Source organism: Acanthopagrus latus, chromosome 1 (genome assembly GCF_904848185.1).
Source record: "Acanthopagrus latus isolate v.2019 chromosome 1, fAcaLat1.1, whole genome shotgun sequence".
NCBI classification, from domain to species: domain Eukaryota; kingdom Metazoa; phylum Chordata; class Actinopteri; order Spariformes; family Sparidae; genus Acanthopagrus; species Acanthopagrus latus.
Genome location: NC_051039.1, coordinates 9,657,302 through 9,669,411, shown reverse-complemented (window position 1 = coordinate 9,669,411; position 12,110 = coordinate 9,657,302). Strand labels below are relative to the sequence as shown.

The 12,110-nt window shown below is 44.3% G+C and overlaps 1 protein-coding gene across 3 annotated transcripts in view; it reads right to left on the bottom strand.

Annotated features, from left to right (window-relative positions):
* nr3c2 (nuclear receptor subfamily 3, group C, member 2) overlaps positions 1 to 12,110 on the bottom strand; it is an 84,612-nt gene that overhangs the window by 25,648 nt on the left and 46,854 nt on the right. For all 3 annotated transcript variants that reach the window (XM_037108694.1, XM_037108698.1, XM_037108706.1), the window contains 2 exons: positions 10,262 to 10,389; positions 334 to 450 (listed from right to left, as the gene is read on the bottom strand). In XM_037108694.1, coding sequence (XP_036964589.1) covers positions 334 to 450; positions 10,262 to 10,389 — 245 coding nt within the window. The remainder of the gene's footprint in view (positions 1 to 333; positions 451 to 10,261; positions 10,390 to 12,110) is intronic.

Genomic DNA, 12,110 nt, shown 5'->3' with positions numbered 1-12,110 from the left:
TTTGTCAGTTGGCATCATATAGAGTACTGGAGCTTTACACCTCCTAGAGATGCATTATGCATATTGTGCTGAGATATACTACTGTATATGCGCGCGTGCGCACACACACACACACACACACACACACACACACACACACACACACACACACACACACACACACACACACACACATCCTGTGACTCAGCATCCTCGGGCCCCCTGTGACGACAGCCAAACCTACTTTACCATATCTACAATTTCTTGAACGCAGAGCGAGGCTGACTCAAATGTCACATCCGAGACACGTGACAGGGCAAAATCTGTCTGTAATGAGGGGGTGTGACTCCTCACCTCCCAGGTTCATCCCGGCCTGGAGACACTTCCGTACACGGCACGCCGGACAGTTTTTCCTTCGGATCTTGTCAATGATGCAGTCATTTCTTCCGGCGCACAGGTAGTTGTGCTGACCTGCGGGGTAGACAAGACACGGGGTCAGTACGGTGGTGAAGCAAATGTGCAGCTTGTCATACAACAGCGGTGATATTTTCAAAGTGCAGCAAAAAGAGCAAAGAAAGGAGGGTCAGCCTCTGCAATATTGAGTAGTATCTGTACAGATCTTCTCACATGAATGGAAGTAAATGTTTGATTGTACTGTAGGTTTGTAATGTAGGTCAGCATAGAAACCCATTAACTGTCTGGCATCATCGGAGATCTACATTTCATGATTATCGCTGTGAAAATGTTTGAAATTGTGACTATTCCACTCTCACATTCTACAACGCATGACTAATGGTGTATTTTACAGTATATGGCATGAGAGTATTAATATTTGCTGGAACCAGGACACTGGCTGCAGCTAGACTCTTCCTGACAGTGATGCTAACATGGCGAGAATCCCTCCTGCCTCCTGCCTAGCCCTTAGCTAAACCCAATGATCTCCCATTTCAGAGCGCTTCCTTCCGCTCCACTAGTTCTTCACTGTACAGCTCTTCTCCTCCTCCACTCTTCTCCATCTCTACGCCTGCGTCTCCATCCCTCTTTTTTTTTTCCCTCTTTCCACACGTCCGCCAGCCTCAGAGCGCCATACGCCCACACGCAGGCAGGCTCAAGCTCGTGCACACGTACAGTCATTCACTCTCCCTCTCACTCCCATATACACTCGCATACATGCACGCACACACACACACAAGGCCAAAGCTGCTCCACTTGGCAATTAGAAAAATAAATAAATAAATAAATAAGTACACTGCAAATGTTGTATCTGCTTTCACAAACAAATACACGCGCACGGAAATCACGACACGGCGCAGATGGAGCGGTATAGTGTGGTGCAGTGACCCCGATGACCCCGGTGCATGGCTTAGCTCTGTTTGGGTTGAATTAAAGATTCTGTGCGTAAACGGTTGTGAAGATGCACATGTTTGCACGCCGGCGCATATCTTTCCTGCATGTCGGTCTCGTATTGCTTATCCCTTCAGAAGTAATTCAGATTTCTGGCTCACGCTTCAGTGTTTAGCATGAGAGCTTGTGCGATGTTTGCATGCAGTTCCCTTATCAACATGTACATTCTGTGCATTGCCTTTGTTGCCTCCACAGTACAGTATTTGTATATGTGTGTAGGCCTGAGCAGAAGTTGTTTTTTGAGCTAGCAGGAGTAGTGCGCAGTGTGTCTGTCTGGCTGCTGCCAAAAGCCAAGGAACCGAGCTGCAGGAGGAGAGGCAGCAGCTGTAGCCCCACCACTATTTCTGGCTAAATCACATGACCGTTACATAAGCCCATTTTTCTTGCTCTAAAAAACAGTAAACTGCGACACAGGAAACACAACACAGCCATCCCCTTCCCCACCCCACTAATGCACGCGCACAGACACACACACACACAAAAACACACACACACACACTAACACACAGACAGACACACACACACATATACTCTCGCTTGGATAGGCCGGACCAAATGGCAATTCTGAAAACTCTGGAGCCTTCCTGTCAACTGTTTTGCTCATTCCTGCAAATCTTGTTAATAATTATTAGAGTGAAATACACTGCATGAGACAGGCGAAGTCTTCGTCCGATGGTGTGTGTGTGTGTGTGTGTGTGTGTGTGTGTGTGTGTGTGTGTGTGCGTGCACACAACTGTGTGTGTGCGCGCAATGGGGGAGGGAGGTTGTTTATTTATGCTCGTTGTGTGCATGCACTCACATGCCCTCGCACAGCATATTTACCTCTGAATATGTGCATTTGCTTATCAGCTCAGCACGTGGCGGGCTTACCGGTCTAGGTTCCTTTTTTGTCTTATCTTGGAAAATGTCTAATCAAAAAAAGGATCTACTTTCATCTCTTTTGAAGGCGGTTGATTTATGAACTCGCGTTGACTCAAACTGCATCGACTCAATCATTTCTATTTTTACTGTAAAAACATTCAGTTTCAGTTACAAATTCTGTCATGATATTTTCATTAAAAAAAAAAATCCAATGATTCCTCGCGTACTGTATTAAATTTGACATAATTCTGAGAAGTCCTGTCTTTCTGTTACAGCGCACGCTCTGTCAGCATTCTTCATTTAATGGAGTCCACTCGCATCTACTTTCTGCTAATGATCTCACAATCTGGCAACAACCCGCTGTGGACTCTCTGTTGTCTGTCAGCTCCGGCATACATCACTTATGAGGACTTCCTTCTGAAGTGGATCCTATGGGGACCCCCACTTTAACAAGAGTAATCTGCCCTGCGGCCCTCCTGCCACCAGCACACTGCTCCGCTACATCTGCTTACAAAAGACAGACAGACTTCAGGCGTTCGCTAAAAAAAAAAAAAACGTTAACCTGACTCTTTGAAATAGCCACCAGCCAAACAAGTGGTCGGACCCCTTGGCTGTAAAAATAGCCTCTCAGATACAGTAGATGACCCACATCAATAATACAACTGTGCCATTCAGCCGTGGCTGCAGATTTTCACAGTTGCAGTACTGCAGAGAGCATATAACTAAAGGATGTGCTGAAATCTATGTCAGCCTCATAGATGAACACTATTTAAGTTATTCTTTTTATTCGTCCTCCTGCATTTAACCCATCCTAAAGGTATTAGGAGCGGTGGGCGGCCACTCTGCAGCTCCCAGGGACTAACTTCAACTTCTGAGACCAGTGACTTGCTCAAGGGCACTGACAGGAGACAAACCTTCACCTGGTTTGATCATTGGGGCAAAATCAGAGCACCTGGAGGGAACTCATTCAAACATGGAAGACACGCAAACTTCACAAATTACCTTTATAATAACCATCATTAATAAATGGTAAATCCGTAGTTAATAGGTATTCGACAGTTAACAGAAGTGAAAGACTTTAAAAAACATTAATTAGGCACCTGTAAAAGTTGAACATCAGTTGCAACTTGACTATGATGTCAATCCAAATAATGTTTACATATCAGCCACACGTGATTTATTAACGATGCTAAGCATTATAAATATTATTTGCAACTTTCCGAATATGAATTGTTTAATAAATGGCTTATAAATTAAACGTATAGAATGCATATCAATGATAATGTGTTACCGAACTGTCAAGCATGCATCATTAACAAAATATGTGAGATGTCTGCTTTGATACACACTGTTTTGGATCTAAAAGGTTGCTCTACGCGGAGTCTACACCATATCTCACGAGTGAGATTGTGATCATTTACATGTGCGCTGGCTTGTCTGCATTGCTGGCAGTGGTGATACAGCAGTTTGCCAGCTGTACTCTACCGACCTCTTCAACTTGCAGCTGTGTCTCCGGGCAAGGGAGTGTCTACCTGCACCTCTCTACACAGAGCGCTTGGAAGCAAAACGTTATTTTACTTTGGCAAGATGGTGTCCGTGAATGGGTAACCTGCCCCTCGTACATCAGTCTGTCTGCTCCCTGTAGCCAGGAGATGTTCTAGCAGCTAAGAGCAGATCTGGGGGGTCGGCGGGGTGAACGACAGGCGACAGCGAGGGGCATGCATCTGCGCAGAGACCACGCCCAACGCAGAACATAAATCATGCTTTAGGAATGCAAATTGTAACAGAACTGGTGCATGTTTGTAAAAACGGGTACAGAGGGTCCCTGTCCCTGCCGTGATTCAAAGGTATTTCTTACCATGAGGCAACAGTGCAGGCCACTGAGCCACTGTACCGACGTGTTAGTCATGCTCCCGCTCACAAAGCGTTTGGTAAATTCTGTGATTGTCGTTCATCGGTATTTATGCAACCTAAATTACATAGCCAAAAAAATACTAAACAACCAAAGAACAGACCTCTTAGAGACTTAATTGTTGTTACCACTGGGCCAGTGGTATGCAAATCACTGCCTTGCAAAAGCTTTGGTACTCCATTTCTTTGGACAACACACAAACAGCTGTGTTGGATGGGGCTCTACACAATTAAGTTTGCCTGTCTGGATCATTATAAAACGAGGGTGCAGGAGTTAAAATAGGATGTAAACAGAAGCTGCTATTTTGTTTACTAATCTCTCCACTTCTATAATAATGTGCTATATCTCAGTTGTGCTGTGCATTTCACCATCTGCTGCCTTCGAACACAATACATTTAGTCATTATTTTGGTCTCAATATGGTCACTGGAAGTGTCAAATGTACAAAAGCAGCCAGTTATGGCAGTCTGTGTGTGGGGAAAAAAAAACAAAAAAAACACAGTTAGAATTCAAAATCCATTTTGCACTGCTCTCATTTACAATGCATTATAACTCTATTCCATGCTGAGGCACTATATCAAGTGTTTGACTAGACAACCAGACTCAGCTTTGACTTTCTTCTAAGTGAAATAAATCAAAGCCAGCTCCCTGCTAACGGTTTTCAGACCCGATGGTTACAACAGAAATATTCCCATTCCTCCTCCGTTACTTGAACTCCTATCTAAAAAATTAAACTCACATTACGGAGGAAAATAACATAGTTCTGTTTGTGGACCGGACTGTGTAACATCAGTATTTCTTTCAGTTTTCCATTTGTGATTTTTATTTATAGAGCAAGTGCATATGACATGTGCATTTAAAGCATGTAACGTGATACAGTGAGACTTTGAAAAAGCCAATAAAAGGCATCTCAAATGTACCACCACAACTCTCTGCGGTACTGTACCTTTAACAAACCAATCATCGGTGAAGACACTGATAAAGCCCATCAGATTGGCGCTGCTTATTTGTTTGAACACAAAAGGTGTAGCCCACTGACAGCACCAGGTCCTTTTTGCATTGATGTCAAAGAACAAAGGTGTCACCAGGGAGCAGGAAGAGATGGGAGGGCAGATTATACCCACTGGAAACCAACAGGCCTGCAGGTCAGGCCAGGCTAGGGGGGAAATGAGGGCACGAAGGAAGTAGCATGAGTTATATCATCACACGTGCACCAAACATACATCATACCTGTTACTGTATTAAGAGGGTTCATGGGTAGGCAAAACACTGTGGAGGCTGTAAAGGATTACTCACTTAATTGATCAGTCATACGACAAAGAAAATATTCAACAGCAACCTAAATAAATCATTAAGTCTTCAGCTGTGTAATTTGTAAGAAATGGACGGAATCCATTCTTTGCTGTAGATATATTTGGCTTTCGCAACTAGCTGCTGTGAAATGAAAAATATTGTTTCATATGTGATGTATGTCTTTAAGGAGGGCAAATTTTTCCCCTGCAAAAACCATGTCAGGCACACATGAGAGAATTCTTAGCATGCCTCACATGAAGGGGATCTTTAAGTCATTTAACAAGCAAAGATGCCAAAATTTGCTGACTCTGGCTTCTCACGTGTAAGAATTTGTTGCATTTCTACATTTTAAATTACTGTATTTAATTAAATACATTTGTGTTGTGGACCGTTGGTCAAAAGGGAACAAGCAATTTGGAAATGTAAACAGCGCTGGGAAAGGTTTGAGCGGCATTTTTAAAAATACTATTTATATTTTACAGGTTAAACACTAAATCAAATAATCTAAAAAACTAACTTGCAGATGTGTTCATTAGTTGCTTACATTATATATTGTGCTCCCTTGGGTCTAATTCTAAAGGATGTAAAATGCACACAAACACTGGAAGAGTAAATGTGTTTAGGTTGCATTAGAGGGACCCTTCCTCAGGCTGCATTCTCCAGCTTAAATGCCTATTAGCAATGTGGGTCACACATACTTACAGAAAGCTTTACAGATTACAATTCTACCTAATGCTGCACACCTGAATGCCTCTACTACTATAGAGACGCGTGTACACGTGCATGTGTGCACGGGAAGTCAAGAGCTCGTGTTTGCATGGATGGTGTGTGCGGTTTCCGATCAGAAAGGGTTGGGAAGCGCAACGCTGCTCAGTGGCTTCACTCCAGCTTTTGTTACATGAGCCACTCACACACAACCTGAAGCATTCACTCCGGCACGGGGAGAGAGGCCTCCATTCACCCCACCGGCCCGAGCTGATTGGGCGGCTTAGCTGCCAGTCAAAGCAGAAGCGGTGCGAGACGTGTCCTCGGATGACCTCTCCCACAGAGGCAGTGCTGGAGGGAAAGGTTTTTTAGATTGACACCAGCGCCATGGAAACCACGACCCAGTCACATCGCAGAGCGCAGTGAGGCCGTAACAAGGTTGGCTAATGTCTCCGTAAACCTCTCAGTTCAACAAGAGAACACCGAAAACAGCTAGTGAGCTAAAAGCAGAGCCTGGTATTATTACAAAGAGCAGACATGCCAAGCCACTGATGACATGTGAATAATAAGCCGGCATTCAACTCCTCAAATGTGCTCCACATGGAGTCGTTTATTGAGTGCAGCTGTCTTGTATCAACAAACTAGACTTCGGCGGAGTGGATGCAGGAGAGAAGCACATACGAACGCATTCGGCTATTTCCACATTTCATTAGCGGTGATAACACATATTTACTGCTTGTGTTTTTGTGTGTTGGAAAGGCTTTTTTTTTTCCCCTCCACCGCGCAGGATAAACGTTTGTAGTGAGGAAAACACTTCAGCTGCGCCTTTAAATTGGCTGCAAGTTTGCATGTGACAGTCGAGTCAACGGCGGCAACACAGCTGCAAGAAACCTGCACGTTATAAAAAGTTATTACCGCTCCCCTGCATTTGTTTACTACTCAAGGACATCGAAAATGTGACCGTGAATAAAAATGTGCGAGCGTGAGAGCTGCCATACTGTCAACTGAGATAAACTTGTAGCGAATAGGAGGGCAGAAGACGAATGTTTCTTTTATGCGTTCATGTGAATGCTTTTAAGAATGAATTGAGGACATTTTTGAAAGAGCTGACAGCCAGAGAATAATGAAGTATTTCTATATGTTCCCTGGGACCTTGGTTGTAAACTTTATCGTGTACAGTTGGCCATGCCTTCTGGAAGACAGGACAAAAAATTAAGTTGAATGAATATTCCTCCTCTTTGGTGGTGGTGGCGGGGGGGGGGGGGGACTCTTAGTGCACAGATTTGGACAGTAAAAGGCCCATGTGGCCGATGGATATTCCAAACAGATGGTCTGAATGTAAACCTAAAGTGATAGACTTCTGCCAAGCTCCAGCACTGTAAAATAAAGCAACCTAACGGTGACTCCTCTGACTTGAATAGAGGGGAAACCGGACCCTCCGCAGTCAGACGATTTCTTCTGATTTGTTGATGACTCCAGAATGCTAACTAGCGCTGTAGTAAAGGGCTCTGAGCCAGTTAGTCGTCTAATGAGCTACAGCCGACCGAAAAAAGTTGTGTCCCCCGAGGCAGGTGGTGCCAAAAGAAATTAAGCATGGGCTGGATTATTCCCCTTTGCACAGATGCCCACTTTCTGCAGTCTTCTTTTATACCTCGCATGCCGAGTCTAAGTTTTTAACTTTGAGAGAAAAGAGGAGGAGAAGGAGGAGGAGGGAACACTGGCAGAGGGGAGGAGTGAAACGTCTCCTCACGTCCTGACTTACACCTCTCCGGCACTCAGTGCTGACACATCGCTTTCCGTCCCTCTCCCCGTTTCTTACTGCCTCTCTCGGCTCCTCCTCTCTTTATCTCTCTGTCTGCGTCTGACTTTTTCTTTGTCCTTCCTCCCCCTCCTCCCTCGCTGTATCTGTTTCACTGTCCTCTATCTCTCTTCACTTTGCAAAATCCTTCCCTCAGTGTTTTCACCCACTGCCTCGCTGCGCCGTACCTCTCTCTTTCCACCTCAGCAGCAGCTGTGGCGGGGTCATGCGAGGCAACGGCTCGCTTTGCACATCAGAAGGGCGTACGCCTCGCACGCAACCTTGATGACATCACGCCACCGTATGGGTTGCCCTTATTGCGCTTTTTCGTAGTTTGCACAGTCGCTGCTGTTCGGCAGGCAAACGCAGAGAGAGAAACTCTGCATCCGATTAAAAGGGCCTCAAACAATCAGCGAGTCGATTTCATTAGAATTATAAATCACACGAGAGACGGGCAGGGCGTTAGTAGTGTGATCACAGAGCCTTTAGAGATCTGAGCTCCGCACAGCCTCACCTGACTGGCACTCAGATCTTTAGCGTCTGCCACGGGCCACGCTTGAAGCAAGAACAATGGCATGTCTGATTCGATCACCCCAGACGCATAATCTGGTTTCAGGTCTCCGTAATGACGGTGCGTAAATATCATCAAATTAAGGCATGATTTGATTGGGAACAAGCGCAATTCCACCAATGGTCAGGAAAACACCTAGAGGGCCTGATGGCTAGGGCTTGTTTGCTCTTTTTTTTTTTTTTTTTACTCCCCCCCGCCTGTGCTGGGTTCCGTAAGCATCTGTTTTGCATTCAAACACTCATCTTAATGAGTTAAGTCCAATGCCTCGGGCAACAGGCACAAAATGAAAAGCACATTATAGCTGCTGTTGATTTTCCCCGAGCTAAATATAACATAAAGGGCTGCCGCAGGAGAATTACCTACTGAATGTGCCACTCAGCGTGGTCACAGTCTATAAATGTAACGTACCAAAGGCTTTCTGTCATTTCAATGACGTTCCAGGAAAAATAAACATCTATAAGGTCGAATCAGATTTAAACGGCATTATGTAACGTAACCGCCAAGAAAAACAGGATAAACTATTGATTATTAATTCTCTCACTGGATGTTTGAAAGCAACTTTTCCACCACGTGCTCGTCTGACTGAACCTCTCAACATCTGTTCCATCAGGAAAAAAGTGATTATGTCCGAAACACGTTGACAGTTCCCGAAAGCAGTTATTGTATTTGCGGTCATTTTCTCATTAACATTTCTCATCCGAAAAAAGCCGTAATTTCGTTGCCACATAAACTACCCCGGACGCACCACTGTTATTAATTGAGCGGAAAGTCTGCCAATAACTCTGAAGGCCACACTTGTCAGATAAGGTGGTACTGTTTGAAATATCACTGAATGCAATGTGAATGAAACTTGCTGAGCGGCGCGCCGGCACAGCGGCTTTCTCCTCTTACAGTTATGCAAGCATTTAGTTTGACGATTAGAGTTCAAACAACGTATGTCGTGTTTTGCACACAGAACAACAAAATATGAGATGGTATTTCTCGTTGTAAATAGTGAATGCGAGGAAAGAACATCGGCCAGGAGGGCTCAACACGCTGCAAACAAAAGAAAACAGGCGGGGAAACAACAAAAACAACACCTGCATATACATATAACAATGCATATTTTGTAAAAACACATCAAATGAAGAAACACATTCACAATTCGAAAACACAAAGGCGGCATGAAATAAATGAACCGCAATCAGTGTTTCCAACAGGTTCATTCACTTGCGGCGGAAGCGGCAGGTGGCGCAGCGTGCGGTGCCGTGTTTTGTGACAGCGTAATGTGGAACGGTGCAGTGTGAGAGAGGCAAGTTCAATAATTAACCAGTCAAACAAAGATTTGTGATTGTCTTTCTGGCCTATAAGGTGCTCGCATACTACTTAATGTATGAGTTGATTTTTTTCGCAAGTATGTCACCACACCTTTCTGACAACTTTGACCATTATTGCCCTCAAATGCTCTGTTATTGCTCTATTGCTACTGTTGTGTTCATCTCGCAGCATTCCTCTTTCTGCTTGTGCCTTCTCAATTCACAGTGTTTCTGCTGTGCTGCCTACGTGTAGTCAAATGTGCAAATGTGTTTCTTAATACGCCTCTCTTTTACTTCAGCATACACATCTCGTCAAAGCCGTGACGAGGTGTTACCTTTTTTAATTTGCTTGTGATCTCTAGGGTTGAAATGTGTTAAGCTCTCTCAGCCACCCTTGAAGAGGCATGATCAGTAATATATCAAATATATGAATTCATTCCATACCTTCCACTGCTCGTTTAAAGAAGACTTTGCAGCTTCCACACGTCACCACACCGTAGTGGCATCCTGATGCTTCGTCTCCGCAAACCAGGCACACTTTGGCCGTCGAGGACGGTTGTCTCAGTGGCGAGCTGAAAAGGACACACACACACACAGAGAGCGGACATAAATCAACAAAGAATTTCCAAAAGTCAACACCAAAGCCAGGGCAGACTGTCCCCTTCCTAACAATGCTGAAGCCCGATACACACTGTGAGACATTCTTGGGCTTTACGGCCAACAGTACAGTGGCAGCACAATGTGGCTCGCCATAAAGATGTCTGCCAACCGAGAGAGAAGGGCTTTGCAGTCAACTGATTTATAGCGTCACCACGCACACAAAGATGACAGAATTACAGAGGAGATTATTTAAATTCAGTAAGCAGAGAGACACAGTGCAGGATGTCACATTTAATTAGGATCAAAAACACTTGGTTCCCAGTTCTCTGGCATAAAAAGTGTACAAAAAATGTGATAAATAAATAACACAAACCATTACCAAGCAAAACTTTCTGATCGTGTAAACTGTGCCACCAGTTCAGGGTCAAGGATGAAAAGGTGAGCGCCGCAACTGCTGTGTGCCGTGCTGTGATTTTCATGCCATGTTGTCATTATTTACTCTGAGCCACAACCAACAGGGAACAGAATTGATGACAGTCTGCAGCCGTTCTGCCTGATCCAAAGCATTGTTTACTTTGGCATCATTTACTGCTTTCACTGCTGACTGATTTCTACAATTAACATGACCATTAAAGCTCAGGATGCACAGTATGTTCTTAGTGATGCACTGCTAAATGGGAGAATTAGTTAAAGGATGCAGTGGGTGTCAAAGGTAATGGATGATGCCTGTCAACAGTCAGTCAAGGTATAACAGAGGCAGCGCACGGAGGTGTGCTGCCGCATTTAAAGAACTGACACGGACTCTGAAGGAACTGGAAAGTAGCAGGTTCTCTTCCGGCTATATCGGCAATAACTGATCCAGCATTTAAGGCTGCATCAGAGGCCTTTTCAGTGATGACTCCAGTGCATCGAAATGGTCAGCTTCACCAGGAATTTATGAATAATCAACTACTAACCACATATATCTGATCGGCCAGCCAATTTAGCGCTAGCTATTATTTGATATCGCTTCCCGGAGATACTTCATATCAGTGTTGACATTCGTTGGCCAGTAAATAACACGATGAGGCAGTGCGGCGATGCCAACGAAAAAGAACGCTGTCACCATCACATAGTTCGAATGGGAGCACCAACAAGTTTATTTTAGAACCATAAATGCCCCAGCCAGTAAATAGCTTACTCACAGTGTTTTGATAACAACATTCAAGGGGTCCTTTTTCGAAACTGTTTATGTTTCGAGGTCTTTAAAAAAAAATGAAGATTGCAGATTTTGTCTCCCAAACATCAACATCGGTAATGAACTTGAAAAATCCAGAAGCGATCGGTATCTAGTCAGTGTTGTATCTGTGCAGATTTGTTGCTAAGCTACTGTATACTGTGTGTTAGGCCTTTGAAGCATTTTATATCCAATGGATAACCAGGGACATTGAGACTGAATCTATTTATAAAAACAAAGCCCGACTAAACGGAGATGTAAGGCAAAAGACAGAGCAGGCCTGTGCCCTATGGACGAGGCTCTGTGCATGCACATGGCACACAGCTGGGTGCTGTGAGTAAAATCCATGTGTGCCCATTATATCAGGGTATGCTACTTATTTATGCTACTCATTAATGTTTTTTTTACACTGAATCCGGTGGCTCTCACATACAATAAAACAATTAACATACATTGGGCCCCCCTGGGGTAAATTAC